This window comes from Oryx dammah, unplaced genomic scaffold, assembly GCF_014754425.2.
Source record: "Oryx dammah isolate SB20612 unplaced genomic scaffold, SCBI_Odam_1.1 HiC_scaffold_19, whole genome shotgun sequence".
Lineage (NCBI taxonomy): Eukaryota > Metazoa > Chordata > Mammalia > Artiodactyla > Bovidae > Oryx > Oryx dammah.
Genome location: NW_024070203.1, coordinates 72,290,040 through 72,310,624, shown reverse-complemented (window position 1 = coordinate 72,310,624; position 20,585 = coordinate 72,290,040). Strand labels below are relative to the sequence as shown.

Genomic DNA, 20,585 nt, shown 5'->3' with positions numbered 1-20,585 from the left:
TTTTTATGTCCTATATTTTTCTTAGTTATCAACAAGTAGATTGCTTCATATTATTTATTCTTTCAGTGAACCAACATAGATAGAGCCAGTCCTTAACAGCTCTAAGTTGATTATCAATTTCATATTCTTACTCTGTTTCTCAACCTCAGCCTAGCTGGCCTATTTTGAAAGAGAGATTTCTGAATTGTCTTTTTGTACCATAATTTGGTTTGTGGTCAGGTTACACAATATCACTGATGTTTATATTAAAGGAAAACACAGTTAGGAAAATCAGTTTTAGAAAACAAATTATCAAATAACTTACTCTAAGATTTGTTGTCACTTAAATGATTAAAATTTGTGAGTCTGGTGTACTTAATCTAGAAAACTTGGATAGACATTGTAAGAATGTAGTTCTTTAGTTGCTTTCAGTAATATTATCTTTTATTATTATTAGTTTGATTCATACAAAAGCATGTCTGCATGTTTCAAAGCATAATAGTAAAATAAACATTTAGGAATCTACTACCCATACCAAGAACCAGAATATATAGTTAATATTCCTTCATCTACCTCTAGGCTTCTTGCCTGTTGCATTCCTATTGTATTTCACAGAAATAGAAAATACTGTATTGAATTTTCAGCTTAACATTTCCTTCATTTGTTTTTTTAAGTGACTTTGATCATTTATTTCTCTCTGCTAACTTTCTGAGTTACTTAGTTCTTCTGACTCCCACATCAGTCCACTATGAGATTCTGGGGATTATTGAAGATACAAAAACTCATCTAGTCAGCTATCCCTTCTCCTTTATTTATTACTATGTTTAATGCATCTTGTTTAACCCCTGTACCTTTGTACATATTGCAGCTGAACACAGCCATGCATTTCCTCTACATGTTGATATCATCTGTTGACTGCTTGGATATACTATTTTATTTACTGAAGATTTTAGCATGTGGCCTTAGTCTTCCTCTTTATCCTAATTCCTGCCATGTATCTGAATGATGTTGTGTGTGTGCGCGCTCAGTCATGTCCAGCTCTTCTCGACCCCATGGTCTATAGTCCGCCAGGCTTCTCTGTCCTTGGGATTCCCCAGGTGAGAACACTGGCGTAGTTTTCCATTTCCTTCTCCTGGCAATGTTAGCATCACCTGAATGACCTATTTAGCACCCACTCACTTCCTTGAGTATCTCAAATTGGAGGTAGTGAGCTTTATTCTCAGTTCTGCTTTAGTTACTCACTCCCATGGCCATACTCTAAATATTATCAGCACTTGAAACTGTTCTACCTTTGAAATATTTTAAAAAATTAATTTTTTATATAACTTTAAAGATTACTTTCCATTTATAGTTATTACAGATGCTTCACTCTTGGACGATAACTACACATGGTTCTTTCTTATTCTTTCCTTGAGTTACTTTTAACTCACTGATTCTTTTATCCACTCTGTTTACCCCTTTACCTTTCCCAATTTGCTTCCACTTTACTTACATATCTAGAGGTTGAATCCATTCTTGGAAACATCCTCAGTTCAGTTCCCTTGTTTCATTGTTCTTTTTTTACATTTTTGACGAAGTCCAAGTCTGGAGCAATCTCTTTCTCTTGACAAATGGTTTTGATCTAAATTATCCAAGTTCTCTCTAATTACCTACTGGAGAAAAAAATGACTGAACATTCAAAGGAAAAGTGACCTCTTTATTGAGGATTGTGAAAAGAATAAAAAGAAATTGGCACCAACTTTCTAAGCATTCAGTTTCCCAGTCTATATTTCAAGGTGGCATTTACTGTCATGGTCTGGAAATTCCCCTTCTGTGAATAAATATGTGTTAATAGTTCCAAGTGGACCATAGTTTGGCTGTATAAAATATGGAATTTTAGGAATGGAATAAATGTATAATAGTTAACTCAACATGGCATCCTCAATATGTGAAGAATCAGAACCATTGGCTTCTCTACTTCACATTTGTAAAATAAAATATTATGTATGCTGTCTCTTTGGAACAGATGAATAGAAGCTTAATGTTTACTAAACTTCTTTTATATTACCTCAGGAAACAAATATTTAACTAATATTATGGATCAAGACATTTTTCCTCTGGACAAGTTACACTAACCAGGGCAAAATTATCTTTGATCATTGCGAATTTTAAAACACATTCAAAATTTAAACAAACATATTTGGAATAGATATCATGTTACCTTTTATTGATATCCCTCTAAGATATATCCTTTATTTCAATTAATATATCTTTTATATTTTAAAATCTATCCTCATATCTTACTTTCCCCCAAAGTATTTATCTTAACTTAAAGCTATACATGGGGCTTCCCAGGTGGTGCAAGTGGTAAAGAACCCACCTGCCAATGCAGGAGATGTAAGAGATGCAGGTTCAACCCCTGGACTGGGAAGTCCCCTAGAGGAGGGCATGGCAATGCACTCCAGTGTTGTTGCCTAGAGACTCCCATGGACAGAAGAACCTGGTGGGCTACAGTCCATGGAGTCACAAAGACTCAGAGTCAGACACGACTGAAGTGACTTAGCATGCACACATGCGAAGCTATACATGGCATATTAAGGAATCACAAACATTGATGGTGGACATGGCAACTTTTGCATAAAAATGTGATGGAGGAGATGACAGATGGGCTATATCTTAAAGGAAGAATTAGAAATATTTAGGTAGAGTAAGGTAGCGCTAGTGATAAAGAACCTGCCTGCCAGTGCAAGAGACAAAAGAGACATGGATTTGATCCCTGGGTTGGGAAGATCCCCTGGAGGAGGGCATGGAAACCCACTCCAGTATTCTTGCCTGGAGAATCCTGTGGACAGAGGAGCCTGGCGGGCTACAGTCCATAGTTGCAAAGGGTCGGACACGGCTGAAGCGACTTAGCATGCATGCATGCATAAGCAAAGTTACTGGCGTAATAAACACTGTGTTTTAGTGCTGTTGCAGCGTTCGTTACAAGGCAGGGAGTAGCAAGGGATGAATATGTAATGATAGAGATAGGCCCGATGATGAATAACCTTGTATCCTCTGTTGAGGAACTTAAATCTAACACTGTACGTGACAGAGGTACTTTGAAGAGTTTTAGTTTTGGGATGGCTGTAGTACATTTACTCACTCTAGAGACTATGGGGATGGTTGATGAAAGAAAAGTGTATGAAAAAGAAAAACACTGAGGTATTTGCCTTGGTCTTGGACAACAAAAGCTCTTTGAGGGTCTGAACTAAGTAAGGTAGTGCATGGAGAGATAAATGATGAGAGCTAATCAATTAAATTCAATATTACCTGGTAAATAATCAAATTTGGATTTTGAGGGGAAGCCAAGAGTCAAGAAATATTCCAGTTTTATTGGCTGAGTAACTGGGTGCATGTGGTACCTTAACAGAGATGGGGGAATTGTTAGGAGAGGAATCAGTTTAGTTGAGAGACAAGTTCAGTTTTAGAATTATTGAGAAGGCTGGGGGAAGCTCCTAGCAAGAAGTAAATTAAATAATTTTAAAGCTTAAAGAAGTTTAGGCTATGTATAATCATTTAGGAGTAAATTTACTACTCGTGGAAAGTAGCTACAAAAATGAAAATGAAATCAGCCAGAGATACTACCCATCAAATGAAAGCCAAGGAGTTTTCCTCTGCCATGGAAAATTGACAGAAAGAGAAAGAGAAGCTTCTGAAGGACATAGTGAAGGAAGAATAGAAAAGTAAGAAGAATAGAGCTTAAAAAAATAATTTGAAGAAGGAAGAGATAGTGTCAACAGTAAAAATAAATGAAAGTAAAGGTATATGAAAAATACCATGAGATTTGTCAAGGAAGAAGTCATTGACGATTCCAACTCAGGCGATTTCGGAAAGATGGTGAGAGGAGAAAAGCAGATTGCAGGGCCTGAGGCATGATTGGGAGATAATAAATACATCAAAGGAGTGTGGAAAAATATTGGATAGGGGCATATGATATCAGACTAGGTTTCTTTCTTTCAGAGTAAGAAATACATCCTGTGTTTATAAGCTTGGAGGAAACAATCCTTTAGGGGGAAAAAGAATAAGGGAAAAAGAAAGGGAAAAAAGAAAGAATGACTAAAAGAAAAGTCTTAGAGCAGTGGGTAGGGCTAACCACACAGATGGAGTTTCTAAATGTAAAAAGTTCTTATTTACCATTGAGACAGGAGGGAAATAGATGACAGAGTTGAAACTAAGTAAAGTTTTAAAGGATGTTAATCGAAGGTAATTATATTTGATAACCTCAATTTTGTTGTTGCTATAATTGAGATTATATGGTTATTTTTGAGACAAATTCCTGAGGATTCCCAAAGGTTAAATATGATGAGAAAGTTTAAATAGTCATTGTGTAAAAACTGATGGGAACTGATTAAATATAAGTAGAAAGATTGTTATTGATACCACCACAGCAGATGTTAGAAACTGAATTTGCAAAGTGCTAACCTGTATGAATGCATGCTTTACTTAAGAAATATCCAGTTGCCTAAATGTAGAAAAATCATTATGGCATTGAATCAATTTTAGGGTTTTGATGAATATTTGGAGGATTTGGGATAGAAGGGAATCTGTTGTTATAGAAGTGGTTCAGATGATCAGTCATAGAGTCTAAGATGGTTAAGGAAGGAAGGAAAGTAGAGAGGTACTATATTCTGACAGAAATTGGTAGGTCCATGGAATGAAAAGTGTTAAATGGAGATCAAGTAAAGTGGAAGTGAGATTATAAAACACCTGAAATAATTAATGATTTTCATCAGTTTGATATTAGAGTTTAGTATTTTAAAGTTTGAATAGTTTCACTGGATTCTAAGGTTCACCATATTTCCCCAGAAAAGGGTGCTGATGCAGGGGAAAAGTGAGGATTATTGACATTTCAAAGATCCAAGAGTTATGGTTCAAGATTATTGAACAATTTCCTGCATGTACATTGAAATCTCCTGAAATCATCATAGAATTTATCTAAAGAAAATGACTTATAAAAATTCCCCAAATAATCAATGACTAAGGGATATTGGCTGGAAGTTGATAGTTATTAGCAACCTGAGTTAATAATGGATCTTACGGCCAAGTGGTATGCTTGATAGAAATAAGAACATGTATGTTACAGTGGAAGAACAATAGCCAGAGTGTCTCTAGGGAGCCAATCTCTCCTGAATCCATGGACTATGAAATGTCAAAGAATAAGTAGCTTCTGCAGATGAGAGTTACACTGGAAGGAGAGCCTGCAGGGTTGAGCTAAGTGCTATTTGAGATAGGGATATGCAGAAACTATTCTGCAGAAAAGCTGATGACATAAGGAAGTTAGTTAACAATAGATCAAGATTCTTGAAAATACAGCTAAGAGAATAAAGAAAATTAAAATGGTACAGAAGATAATAGAGGAAATGAATTTAGAGAGAAGAAGCTGTCAAGGGACAACTGGGCTTTCTCTGTACTTGATACTAAGAATTATACAGATAAGATGCTTAAAATAGAAGTGATCTACCTGAGACATCTAAATGTATCCTAAGTCATTTTGGTGCCAGAATGGAGTAAGATTCTGGGAAGGGTCTGACCTGGGGCTAGAGTAGTACTGTGAGATGCCATCACGTTTGAAGAGAGGCAGCGAGTGGTCTTATCTTAAGGTATTTGGGGTCATGATGAGAACCCAAATTAGAGAAGGGTTCTCACAAAGCTCAAAAAAGGGCTTCTCTGGTGACTCAGAAAGTAAAGAATCTGCCTGCAGTGCAAGAGACCCGTGTTGAATCCCTAGATTGGGAAGATCCCCTGGAGAAGAGAATGGCTACCCACTCCAGTTTTCTTGGCTGGAGAATTACATGAACAGAGGACCTTGGTGGGCTAGAGTCCATGGGGTCAGAGAGTCAAACATGACTGAATGACTAACACTTTCACACTTTTTTCTCAAAAAACTAGTGGAGTCACAGGAGGATGAGATTCTTGTGTGTAATACAGAGTGTTTTCCCATAGATGCCCTGAGAAGTAGTACTGAGAGCCCTTAGTGAATGTGATCAAATCCAAGTAATTCACACTTCCTGAGCTACCTCCTCATCTTTTTGCCATAATTTCTTTGCATTGTTACCAACCTCCTTTCCTCTTAGAAGCCTTGTCTAAGAGGAAAGTGATCTATTACATCACAAGTAATCTCCTATTTGTGTTTCTGCCTATAACTATTCTTAATTTCTCTGAAATTTCCCTCTGTTAATTATGTCTTATTTCTCTTATATTTCAGTCTTTCTTATTTTACTAATTTTGTTTTTCCTCAAGTTGTTGTTAAAGAGACCTGTTGCTATCTCCTTAATAGTATCTTCTTTCTCATCTGCCACACCTTCAAGCTCCCTGGAGAATGGTCGATTTCTCTCTCTTACTTAGGTCATGTTTCTTGACGATGTATTTTTACATACGCTTTCCTCGCTTCTTCATCAGCTGCTGCTGCTAAGTAGCTTCAGTCGTGTCCGACTCTGTGTGACCCCATAGATGGCAGCCCACCAGGCTCCCCCGTCCCTGGGATTCTCCAGGCAAGAACCCTGGAATGGGTTGTCATTTCCTTCTCCAATGCATGAAAGTGAAAAGTGAAAGGGAAGTCTCTCAGTCGTATCTGACTCTTAGCGACCTCATGGACTGCAGCCCACCAGGTTCCTTCCGTCCATGGGATTTTCCAGGCAAGAGTACTGGAGTGGGGTGCCATTGCCTTCTCTGCTTCATCAGCTACTAAGTTTTAACCCTCTACAGTTTGACATCTATTTCCAGCAATTTATTTTAAATGATTTTCTCCATGGTTATATTTGCTGTATCTTTTTACACTTTTTATCCTTGTTATGTCCTTGTGTCTGCCATTATTAATGTTTTCAGCCTCTCTAATACAGTAAATCTCCTGATTCTCATTCTACTTCTTGATTGCTCTTGTTTCCTTCAGTTTATTCCTACTTCTCATGTTTTCAACTTCTTGACCATATGTTATCCTATATTCTGTCATCTTTATGACTTTGTCCAAAACTTCTAATACCTAGTATAATGCCTGGCACATGACATGCATACAATAAATACCTTTAAAAGAATTAGTGAATCAATGAACAGTGAAATAGTAATATAATACAGTGACTTCTCAAACTATCAGATTTCTTTATCTGACATATCTATAGAAGAGTATCGTTGCAACACTTCACAAATTTAGGTCCAAACCTAAAGTAAGGCTCCTTCTTCTCAAGAATTCTTCTGTTTCTGTTAATATAGCATCATTTCATTTTAGAAGCTTCTTTCTTTAGTTTATTCATTTCTTTCACTTAATTCGTATGGTGATTTGCCAAGCATATACGTAGGGAAAACTCTATCCTTGCTTTCAAAAAAGGTAACAGGCTTTAGAACCAAGAAAGAGCAATTCAAATTCCATTTCAAAAAATAGCAAATTGTGTGACTCTGATCAAGTTTCTGTGAGCTTTAGTTTGCTTATTTTAAAAATGTGAGAGATTGACCCACTGTCAAGAAACAAAGCAGTCAACAGAATCAAACTCAGAGATGCACAGATGTTGGGAATATAAGACAGAGAATTTAAGATAATAATTTCTGAGATTCCTTCTAGCCCTAAAATTGTTTGTATAATTCCATGTATTGTACATTGTGATTTATTTTTCTCATCCATGCCTTCTTCTCTGTTTCCAACCTTTTTCTACAAGTCATCCTCTTCCTACTCTAATTTATTCCATATGTTACCCCTGAAGACATCTTCTTAATTCATTACTTAAACATTACCTTTGTTCAGAACTTTTTGGTCACTCATTGAAAATTAAACCATATCTTAACCTCTTAACTCGACATTTAAGATCTCTATAAACTAACTTCAAACTTTCCAACATTTTGCCACATTCTAACTTCTATAATTTCTGACATTTCCATTTGATTAGTTTTTCGCATCCAACCAGATTTATTGGCCATAAGAAAATTCTATATACAAAGTGATCTAGACCTGTTGCTTCAAAGCAAAATCTTTTTTGTATTAATATTTTGATAGGTCATCCCATACAATGTTGAAAGGTGCTTACTCTAAAGCTAATAGAAAAATGTTCAATGCATATTAAATGAAAGGCCTAACTACTGAACTTTAAAAACTCTTTAAGATAATTAACAAAGGCAGACTGTAGTCCTATGATAGGCTGCTGGAGAACTGACTGATACAAAACATCAGGAGGTCATTTTGTGCAACACCATTGTGACGCTGATGTTTTCTGGATAGTGATACTCCCATTGTCTGATTCTAGACACACCACAGGAATACTAGTGGGGTCAGAGGTGAGCTTAGCTGCTTGCTGGGCTAGGCTGCTTATCTGACAAGGTCTCATAGCAACCCAGGTTAAATCTTTGTGAATCTGTGAGCAGGACTCCATCAATGGATGGATGCTTCACTGTGCCCTCCAAGTGCTACTCCAAAGTCACCTCCAACTGCCCACTGTCTGCCAGGCCCAGGACCCCACGGCACACCACATCCTTCTTCACCACAGACCTACCATTTGATTTCTTACAGTCTTCATCTATCTGCTGATACTTCTCTAGCTTTTCATGCAAGAGATATTCTCCATCTTTTCTAAGGTAATCTTTAATGCACCAGTCATACAATATTTTAATTTCCCTGCCTGATAGTCCCAACACCTGTGCATCTCTGAGTTTGACTCTGTTGATTGCTTTGTTTCTTGACAGTGGGCTTTGTTTTTCTTGCTTGTTGGTATCTCCAGTAATTTTTTTTTTGACTGTTAGACATCATATCATCATTCATGACTGAGGAAGAGGATTATGCTTGAAAATGTACACACCTCTTGTTCTGTGTCTGTGTCTGTGTATTTGGGAGGGGATGAATCAGTCTTCTAATCACTACTTCTATATGATTTGAACTAACATTATGAAGTAGCAGTGAAGGGCAGCAAGCATCAGTGTATATGAGGAACTTCCACTATCCATGTAAAACTAGCAAAACAAAAGGAATGCTAGTGAATTGTTCAAAGCTGACAAATGAATCTGTTGAACACGGCACTCAGATATTCTCGAGTAAGTACTATGCCTTATCACAGTTACTCCTATCAAACAATATCAATTCATAATTTGGTTTTTCAGAGATACAACTTTAGTTCAGTTAAGTTGCTTAGTCGTGTCCGACCCTTTGTGACCCCTATGGACTGCACCACACCTCATGTCCGATTGATTCCTTGTGACCCCCATGGACTGCAGCACACCAGGCCTCCCATCCATCACCAACTCTTGGGGCCTATTCAAACTCATGTCCATTGAGTCGGTGATGCCATCCAACCATCTCATCCTCTGCCGTCCCCTTCTCCTCCCGCCTTCAATCTTACCCAACATCAGGATCTTTTCAAATGAGTCAGTTCTTCACATCGGGTGGTCCAAGTATTGGAGTTTCAGCTTTAGCATCAGTCCTTCCAGTGAATTCATGACTGATTTCCTTTAGGATGGACTGATTGGATATCCTTGCAGTCCAAGGGAGTCTTCTCCAACACCACAGTTCAAAAGCATCAATTCTTCAGCGCTCAGCTTTCTTTCAAGACTCAATTTCCCCCTCAGTCAATCTCTGCCATCAGGAAGCTTCCATAAGCCTCTTATCCTTCTCCATCAGAGGGCAAACAGACTGAAAACCACAATCACAGAAAACTAACCGATCTTATCACATGGACCACAGCCTTGTCTAACTTGGTGAAGCTATGAGCCATGCTGTGTAGGGCCACCCAAGACAGACAGGTCATGGTGGAGAGTTCTGACAAAACGCGGTCCACTGGAGAAAGGAATGGTAAACCACTTCAGTATTGTTGCCTTGAGAACCCCATGAACAATGTGAAAACTGAAAAAGATAGGACACTGAAAGATGAATTCCCCAGGTCAGTAGGTGCCCAGTATGCTACTGGAGATCAGTGGAGAAATAACTCCAGAAAGGATGAAGAGACGAAGCCAAAGCAAAACCAACACCCAGTTGTGGATGTGACCGGTGATGGAAGTAAAGTCTGATGCTATAAAGAACAATATTGCTTAGGACCATGGAATGATAAGTCCATGAATCAAGGCAAACTGGAAGTAGTCAAACAGGAGATGGCAAGAGTGAACATCAACATTTTAGGAATCAGTGAACTAAAATGGACTGGAATGGGTGAATGTAACTCAGGTGACCATTATGCATCTTTAAGAAGTTTGTTATTTTATGGAATCTTTGAGGAGCTGGGAAAGGAAACCATAGGACTAATACCTTGACAGAATAGCTTGAATTTCTTACAATTGACAAAACACTTTTAATACTTCACCATCCACTGAAAATAAAATTATTTAGTAAAATAAGAATATTGTAGATGGAACATGATAATCTCTCAAGACTTTAAAAATACATATTTTAAAGATGTATTAATTCACTGTATGTTTAATTGTTCCTGAGTAAATAACCTTGCTTATTTGTGGTTTTGTTTCTGTTGTTTCTTGAAGTAAAAATTAAGTGACAGTGAGAATTATAACTATTAATACTTATTTAAATACTCAAAACATCCTCAAACATTTGTATTTTACATGTTTTTGCATGTACATGTTTACTAATATATCTTTATTGTTCAGTATTGTATTTGTCCATAACTTTCTTAAGAAAATTGTGATAATCTTTTCTTCTTGCTATTTACAATAGTGACTGTTTTATGATAATACTTCTGTAGATAAAGGGCCATTTTATTTTTATGATAAAAATAAGTTTATGAGTAATAGTAACATGTTTTTCTACATTAAAGTGTCTTGTTTTTTCCCCATCAATATGTGTATTATTACCATTTTTACATGTTAGATTGTTATTAAGTTGACTGACTCTAGATATTACTGTTATTTTTGATAAACTCATCTGCTTTTAACTAACATACAAATTTAATGTTTAATTGAACAGAAATATTCTAGTATAAAAAAATCTATCATGTCCAAGGAAAATTAATCTATCTTCCACCAAAATAATAAAATTTTTCTATTTGTACACATGATACAAATATTCAGAAATATTCATTTATTACCATGGTATTTTGTGTCTTCCAATTCTCTTAACACTGGGAGCAATGCTAAAATATATAAACTGGGTTTTAAAAGGTTAAACTTATACCTCGCACAATATGATGTACAAGAAAATTATAGAGTTTAATTATATAATTGCTTTAAATTACTTGATATATTATACAGCATGTAACATATTAATTACCCTATATCTCATTTTAAAATTCTATAATGTGCTTGTTTCTTCCTTCAATTATGTAGTTAATGCTTAGAAAATCTCTACACATTGGTATTTAATGAAAAGTATAATGCTGCTGCTGTTAATCAGCTTGCTATATTATGTAATACAGATTTATGAAAGTCATTTCTTGCTCCAAATCTGAGATTATACTTTTTGTCCTTCAGAGATATCTCCAAGGTTTTTTTTTTTTTTTTTAATTTAAGATTTTGACCTTATAAAGAAATTATTTCCTTATAAAGAAGAAAAATAATTCCTAAATAGCTTTACTTTGTGCAAGTCTATGAGAAAGAAACCCTATTACATTTACTTACCACATCTTTACAATATAAATATAAAATAAATCTGTCTGATTTAACATAGATTCTAAGGCCTGAGTTATGTCCTAGGACAATTTTCATTGATATCTGAACAATATTTTGAAGCATTGTGCAGTTTGTTTTTCATTGTTTTAGTAATCTTGGTATTTTTTTTATTGTACTTAAGAGACAGTCTACATCGAGTTTATGTTGATCTGGAATTGCATCATTGCAATGGTTGAATATAAATGAAAGAAAATGCCCACTGGCCTATGCTTCTCTGCAATACTGCATAACTCCATGTACTTGGAGACTGGGAGAAATAAGTGACAAAGATGGTGAAATAAGTAGACAGCTGTGCCAAATTTTCAAGAGCAACTATATGAGTGGAAAAATGATTGAAAATGGACAACTTTGCTAGATAATTATAAAATTATTTTCCCCTTAGAAATCAAAATCTGCACATACTATTAAATGATTTTAAAGCTGACTTGAAACAATACAGGGTCTTGTTACAATACTGTCAGTCAACATGAATTAGCTTTAATTGTGGAGGATCCTGTGCAAATGCTTGCAGTTTAGAATAGTAGTCACTAAATAAGCAGAACTATATCCGTATCTATCCAGGTAAATGGCACATAGAAACTCTAAACTATTTTAAGCATATATACCAGAAAATGTAAAATAAAAATAGAGTTATGACAGATATTAAATCACTTTTATAAGATAATCAAATTATTAACCTAAGAAAAATTTAAATTTATAGGTGAGAGTTTCCTGGTGTTTTATATGGCTTGCTTTCGGGCAATCTTGTAAAATCTATGTCTACCCTTTTCAAATAATATTTTGAAATGCATAAAGTAAAATAAATAGGCAGGGTTACAAAGGAAACTATTTATATTGAAATACAGACCCCAAATTCAGAAACCCAGGTAGGCACTAAAATACTTCATGCCTTGCAAATGATCATTCAACATGATGGTAAAGCATCTGCCTACAATGCAGGAGAACTGGGTTTGATCCCTGGGTCAGGAAGATCCTCTGGAAAAGGAAATGGCAACCCACTCCGGTACTGTTGCCTGGAGAATCCTTTGGACAGAGGAGCCTGGTGGGCTACAGTCCGTGGAGTCACAAAGAGTCAGACACAACTGAGTGACTTCACTTTCACTTTCACCATAAAATGAAAACTCACTAAGAATTTAGGTGAAAGTTGTCAAGTTTTAAATCTCAATCCCTTAGAAAACCTACTATGAAAGTGGGTATTATATATGAGATTTAAGCATTGCTGCTTTCAATTTTCTCAGCAGTAACCTTATTTCTCACCTAGTAAGACATATTTTTAGCCATTCGTGGAAGTAGAAGTCTATCTTGACCTTCTACTGTGTTATCAAAGTTTAAAATATAACTTTCCCCTTCTCTTATTTGTGGTGGAGCATTTCAATACATTTCTAACTTCTACCATGGTTCTTTTCATGTTTCACTTATTAAACATTTTTATTTTTTATGGAAATCATAATTCATACTTTTGATGAATATGGTGAGAAAAATATAAGTAAAATTTAAAACATTGACTATAGCTTCAAACAACTTTTTTACTAAAGAGCTTTTTTTAAAAGCATATTTCCTAAAGAGTGACTTCTTCATTAATACTTTAAAGATAATAGTATTCTTTTAAGGACATGGAATGTAGCAACACAGTTGAAATAATTCTCTAGATTTTAGAGTGTCAAAGATGTGAAATTGTATATTCTAATATTTCACTTTCTACTTGGAATCAGAATAAATCAGATTTTGCATAATACATGTTATTTAATGAAATAAATTATTATTTTAAGATAAGAAATATGAAAATAATGTAAAGATTGGTATCTTCATAACTAGGTTTAAGGAATCTAAGATATGTACATATTAATACATATTAAGGCTTCCAAGGTGGCACTCGTGATAAAGAACCCACCTGCCAGTGCAGAAGACATAAGAACAATGAGTTCGATCCCTGGATCAGGAAGATCCCCTGGAGGAGGGCATGGCAACCCACTCCAGTATTCTTGCCTGGAGAATCCTATGGACAGAGAAGCCTGGCGGGCTACAGTCCAAGGGTCACAAAGAGTCAGACATGACTGAAGCGGATTAGCATGCATGCAGTATATAAATATATTGTATTGAAGACGTACAAAGATATGTACACTAACAACATTTAATAGACATTGAGCATTTTTATTTCTAAAGAGAAGTGTTCTCTCTAAAATAGTCTTTCAGGAAGAAAAACTAGAATTACAATTTCTTACCCTGTCAAATTGCCTTTTCATTTCTCTCTTAGATAAGTAATTGAATATTGTATATGTATTTACACAGCTTTTTTGACATATTTGGATACACTTATAAAAATACTAAACTTATCTTAAGAAATCAATCATATTATATATAGTTCATGAACATAAAAATAATTTTAAAATCTTTGCTTTCATGTTACCATATGAATATAAAGTATAAGATAATCACAAAATATGTTGTAGAGTAAATCTAGTATTCAGTTCCTAAAGTCATAAGGAATATCTAAGTGAAAGTTGCTCAGTCATGTCCGACTCTTTGCGACTCTATGGACTATATAGTCCATGGGGTTCTCCAGGCCAGAATACTGGAGTGGGTAACCTTTCCCTTCGCCAGGAGATCTTCCCAACCCAGGGATTGAACCCAGGTCTCCTGCATTGCAGGTGGATTCTTTACCAGCTGAGCCACAAGGGAAGCCCAGGGATACTGGAGTGGGTAGCCTATCCCTTCTCCAGCTGATCTTCCTGACCCAGGATTCAAACTGGGGTCTTCTGTATTGCAGGCAGATTCTTTACCAATTGAGCTGTCAGGGAAGCCTAATCTAATATCTGCTGGTCCAAAATTGTATGCCATGTAATGAATTACATTTGGAAAATTGTGTCCTTTATATTATTTTTCTTTAAGCACTTACAGTTTTCATTTCAAAAATAAGATCGAGAGAATTTGTAGGTAAAGTGGAAGTCCTTAGTACATTAGTCTTGAGGGATACTAAAGCTTTCTTTGGTGTTTATAATATATAAGCATTTCCAGTACTGTTGTTACAACTATATGGGGAGGTAATAGTTTCTTTGAGGTATACTTTGGAATTCTAGAATCAAAACTACTGTTTTGGGGGCTGTTCTGCAGATAGTGGGGTGATCTTAGAAAACATTTACAAATTGCATGTTGGATGTAAAAGCATTATGCTAGACTCCAGGGATACAAAAGTTAGTGTTGATAGCTTGCTTAAGTAGACTTCTTTAAAGAAGGAATAAATTTTGATGTTGGATTATTTCTCATCAAAGAAATCACATTGTTTCAGACTGTTATTATTTCAGTCAATTAATGCTCATTCTGAATTGCATTTGTTGGCATTGTTAAAGTGTGATGAGACAAACGATATAGAATGGTTGATTTACCAGTTTCCTGAAGAATGATTTTTCATGTGGACTATGTTTGAATATGGCTACAGACTGCAAAGTTGCACTGTTTTCTCATAACATTTGGATTCAGTCATTTGAATGTTCAGATGTATCAGTATACTACAATTGTGCTGAGAGCCTTTTTAAATTTTAGTTGGTATACTGTTTATTAGTATAAACAGCCTTAGCAGCTTGAGAATTAGTGCCTTTATGGTTTTCTTTACTCTTTTGCAAATGTTGGGAAGTCATTGAATGCTTTCCGAATAGAATACTTCACATATTTCACATGTTCCATTTAGGGAATTCATTTTGGAAAACAGATAATTTTGTTTTGATTATAACAGAGCAACTCCTATCTTCACTGGGAATTGCTATTAAAGGCAGATGTTGGTTCTTTAGGAATTCTTATGGAGTTTAGTGAGAATTAACGCAGCATATGTTGGGGAAGAGAACATTTTTTTCCATACTCAATAATCTTAAACAATTACCTTTTTCAAAATCAGTTTGATGCATCATAACAAAATAGCAGAAAGGCGCTAAAGATCAACTGAGCTGCTTTTTGACTAACGTTTCAGGGATTGTGAAGCAGCAGATAGACAGCCATATCACAGATCCAGATCAACAGAACAGCGGCCTCTCCTAGAGCGGACCACCACCCGCTCCAGATCCACTGAACGTCCTGATACAAACCTCATGAGGTCGATGCCTTCATTAATGACTGGAAGATCTGCCCCTCCTTCACCTGCCTTATCGAGGTGAAAGATAAATCAATCAGACTAACTTCCCCTTTGTCCCACCAGCACACCATTTTATTTTCCCAGCAGCTAAATGGTCTCTTCTGTCATCCTTGGCTGATCACTAATAACAATCGACACTAACCTTTTCAGTGTAAGCACACTATTTATATTCCGCGGATATAATAGTGTGTGGCTACCATTGTAATTTGTTTATTAACTGTCCTGACCACATTTGTTTTGTGATTTCTCATTTATCAGGAGTCCTGGGTATTCCCCACATAACACACCTCATGGCTATCGTGTTCTTCTCCTACAGAATGAGAAATTGTTTGTGTCCATTAGACATCACTTTTGGATAATCATCCTAATGACAGTAGTTAAAACTAGATTTTTAGTTTCTTTCTATCACTACTAATATGTATTAACCGATATCTTCTTTAGCTGAATTTTGAATTATTCAGGGTTTTATTTGTAGTTTCATGAGATAATTTCTAATAAAGGGATGTCTAATATAAGCCTGAGTAAAAATCTCTTAGGATCAAGGGAGGGAGGTTAGTGTTAAAGAGTTTGAAATCTGGTAGAAAGAAATGTGAAGCATTATCTTTTATTTTTTGAGCTGTAGACTTCTCTCCTTGCTTTCATATGGATAGAATTTCAGTTTACATTAATAATTCCATGGATTTTGCTGTAAGACTTTGTGTGCATGTATCTGTGTATGTATGCATATTACATAACAGTATAAACATCTTCTGCTATTTAGATAATCATTCAAATATCCATATTTTGTCCTACTTTTCCTAACCTTTTAATCAGCAGCTAAACCTCCTTTAAAATTGCACCATACAGCTATCATATGAACCAAATATATTAAAAATATTTAACTCATTCTATTGAAAATGAATATTAATGATGTATCTTGTAGGTCTCATCCTCGTACTGGGTCTGTCCAAACAAGCCCATCAAGTACTCCAGTGGCAGGACGAAGGGGTCGACAACTCCCACAGCTTCCACCAAAGGGAACATTGGAGAGAAGTAAGTTTTATTTCTAATTGTGTCATATAGGATATACACATGGAAGCTAAGGTGAATCAAGATTTTTTTTTTTTACTACCTTTGTATTAGCTTTCTTCTTTTGTTAATTGAATACCTTAGCTACATTTTTAGTAGTTATATTTGCAAATACATTTATAATATTCTATATTTTGCATTTAAAATCTATAATATTTGAAGGCAACCTATCATCATTGCTCTTGCACATTTTTCAAATTTTAATAAATGCATTTTAAGAAGTAAATTTAATGATCTTAAATAAGCAGTTGGATGATATTTCTTTGCTACAACTAAGTTTATGTAATTGTTGATAGTTACATAAAGTTTATTAGTAACTAGCCAAATCAATTTTCACACACTGCAAAGGACTGGTTAGCTGATGCACAACAATGGTGATCCTTCTCAAAACTGGAGTGCCAGAAAAAGGTAATCATGAATATACAAAGAAAGATGCATGTTGTACTGATATTTTTAATACTTTCAAATTTTTGCATAAGAAAACCCTAGTTGCTTATACACAGATGAACATACTCCCCCAAAGGTCTATAAAGTCTTGGATAAAGGACCTCTAAAAGCATGGCTGATAGAATATAATGATTTTTAATGTCATTTGTTTAAACGGTCCCTTTATTTGGTAATGGGATGTGCATTGCCAAAACCAGCAAACCAACAAACATATTTAAGTCACCATTTAACTTTTCTTTAAGATGATACATTCTGTGCCTTTGGAAATTTCTGTTGTTTTTAACCCCTGTGCTTTGGTTCCCTTTTTTTGTTTTGTTTTTATTTTGTTTTTCCTAGACAATGGAGTCAAGGAGATAGAACCTTATGAAGGTCTGTACATAAAGGAGGGTTTGTTTTGTGCTGATAGCCTTTTTGGGGGGCTATGTGAGCAAAAATAAACCCAACTGCAATTGATGTTCCTTCACTGTATAGACTTTTATTACAGTAAAATTATTTTGTTTTATGATTCTGATTAAGTGTTCACTGTTTGTTTTACTTTGAAAATATACAAAGGAGTTAAATTTCTTTGATTCAGTCAAGTAAGAATACAAAGAATTTAGCTTCTTTTCAATCACAAGGTAAATTTTGCTTTTTTTTTAAAATTTGCTTTGACATAAAATTTTATATTTTGTGGAAGACTTTAAACAAAGATGTCAATTGCAGTCTGTGTTTATGTCATTGAGGATATACACCTAGTCTAGTTACAATTATCATCATATATTTTATTTTGTGTTTATGATGATTTTTTTGTTATTCAATTTGGCTTTCTAGAAAAGAAAGTTTTTTTAATTAGATAGTGATTGTGCTTCATATTTCCTGCATCATTTTTTATGTTATAACAAGACTGTTTATAGTATGAGAAAGTTAAATATGTACAGTTTTGTTATCAATGCTACATTATTGACTCAAGAGGAAAAATATTGAGTCTTGCTATATGGAATGTCATACATTTACCAAGACAATAAAAATTCCTCTGCTGATTATAGAATTCTGCTGATGTTGTAACTTTGAAGAACTGTCAGCTATTTTAATTACTGGTGAATCTCCAGCACATAGAATAATGCCTGGCACATTATAGGTGCTCAATAAATATTTGTTGAATGAATGCATGTAATATTTATTTACAAATTGAAAAGCTACTTCAAATAGTATAGAAAGTACCATTAAAATAAACTTGTCATTCTATATATGTTTATAGTAAAAGTCATATTTCTATAACCTATTGGTAACACATTTTTAAGTGTATTGCATTTGGGCAGCAATACTGCCTTACGTAACTCAAAACAGGCTGTATTCTTGTTAGTTGCAGTTGAATGATTTATCAACTCCTATTTTGTGGTCCTTTTTATTTGCTATGTACTATGAACTATAATTTTAAACAACTCAGCACTATTGTGATGGTTATATAGCCTGGTTTAGCAGCATTACCATAGTTCTCTTTTATTTACATAAAAATAGGAGTATGTAGTTTTAAAAGTACTTTCCATAAGGGAAGTTCTATAATACATACGGAATTTTTTGTCTCCTCTCCCCACAAACTTTAAAGCTAGGGTTTTGGCATCATCTGTTGTCGTATGAAGTCAGAAACACAGTTTATGCCATAATTTTTTCTAAATTCAATTTTGATATCTTCAGTAGCAATATTTATTGAGATATGAGTGCTCCATCCATTGTAATAATAAATATACCAGAAAACTAACATTATAGCTGATACTTGACATTTTTAATGAGCTTGTCAACAAACATTCTATTTACTGTCTGACTTTTGTTCTATAGAATGTATTAAAACTACAGTTTTCCTTTAATGTCCGTAATTGTGACTTTTCCATTTTTATGAATGAAAGAGAGCAAAAAAACTTCTTTTATTCTTTCCAGTATAAATTAAAATGATTTGGAGGGGGGTTGGTTTTTTGTTTTGCTTAAGAGTGTGGATGATTGTAGCAGTGTTTTCATAAATATTAATATGAAGATTCCAGCAAGTACATGATTGTATCATTTAGTTTAGCTTTAATGGCTATATATATTCTACTTTTCTAACTGAAGTTAAAGGTATAATGCAAAATTGACTATTGACTAATGGTCTAAATTAAATTATGTTTGGCTTATCTCTTTAAAAGATGTCAGACATTATAATTCAGTGACTATTTTAGAATCAAAGTAATGGCATGTTTATCTTTTGATTCTGTTCAATAGCTGAAAAATGAGAATGTCCTAGTTTAATTCCTTTTGACTTAGAATATATTTGTCTATTAATTAAATTAATTAAAAGCCTTATATGTGTTGGTCTTGACAGCGGTACAATATTAGTCAAAATCTGAGAGTCAGAGAAAATGCAAACAATATAAAGAAAGTACGGTGTACTAAATCCTGTAAGACATTATTATTTTTAATTTCCCCCAACTTTGATGTACTGTAATTTATAAAAATAGGAACAAGTTTATAATATTATTTGTTTCTCTAGAAGAAAAGTTATATTATTTTTCTAAGAATGTATCATTTACAGATAAGTATTATGCCTTTCTTACAATTGTTATGTATTACAGATGTTTATGGGCCACAATTTCTTTTATAAATCGAAGTTATCATAAAAGGAGACAGTATGATAACTTATTCACAATATACTTACTTGTTTCCCTAACATGTCAGAAACTTATTAAAAAATAATCTATTCAATTCCTTGTAATCACTCATTGTATCATGAATAATTTGAAAGTGTTTGTTTTATTTTATTGAGGAGTAACAAATGTACATGTCTGGTCTTATCCTTTTCTTTACTTGTGCATATACAGAAGTTAATGAAGAAACTAGACATGTGGAAGAGCAGGGGGGAGAAAAGCAGGGTGAAGAGGTCAAAGCAGGTCTGTCTGTGTGTTTAAAATAAATAATCGAACGTTTTAGAAGTATGACTTTTCTATTTCATGTAAGACTTTAGGCTCTAGATTTATAATCTGAAATAGAGAACAGATTGTTCAGTCCTAATTTTAAAATAATTACTTAATTTTATTGATGGAGAGATGTTATATGAGCTATCTAAGTAAGTTATCAGAATATTTAATTTACCTGTTTGAACATTCTCCTTGTTGTTTAAATCAAAGTGAAATTATAGACAATGCATCTGACCAAGGTTTATACTTAGCCTTTACCCCAGCTTTACATTCAGTTCATGCAGTACCTACTGAAACACTGTATTCTGCCACGTGTTTCATTTAATGCAAATACTTTGAAGTCCTAGATTCTCCTCTCAACAAGTTTGATTTTTCAGAGGTAAATTACAAGTAAATATAGGGAAGAATATAAATTCCAAAATTTTAGTTCTTGAAAC

At 34.4% G+C, this 20,585-nt stretch overlaps 1 protein-coding gene and 1 pseudogene across 48 annotated transcripts in view; one reads left to right on the top strand and one right to left on the bottom strand.

The window, feature by feature from the left end:
* Positions 1-20,585, top strand: part of RIMS2 (regulating synaptic membrane exocytosis 2) — a 592,497-nt gene that overhangs the window by 368,197 nt on the left and 203,715 nt on the right. For 24 of the 48 annotated variants that reach the window (XM_040261950.1, XM_040261948.1, XM_040261945.1 and 21 more), the window contains 2 exons: positions 15,548-15,727; positions 16,632-16,741. In XM_040261950.1, the coding sequence (XP_040117884.1) occupies positions 15,548-15,727; positions 16,632-16,741 (290 nt within the window). Of the gene's footprint in view, positions 1-15,547; positions 15,728-16,631; positions 16,742-17,560; positions 17,594-20,585 lie in introns of all 48 variants that reach the window. The other 24 variants (XM_040261949.1, XM_040261916.1, XM_040261900.1 and 21 more) reach the window with 3 other exon arrangements.
* On the bottom strand, positions 8,152-15,485 carry LOC120879108 (annotated as a pseudogene).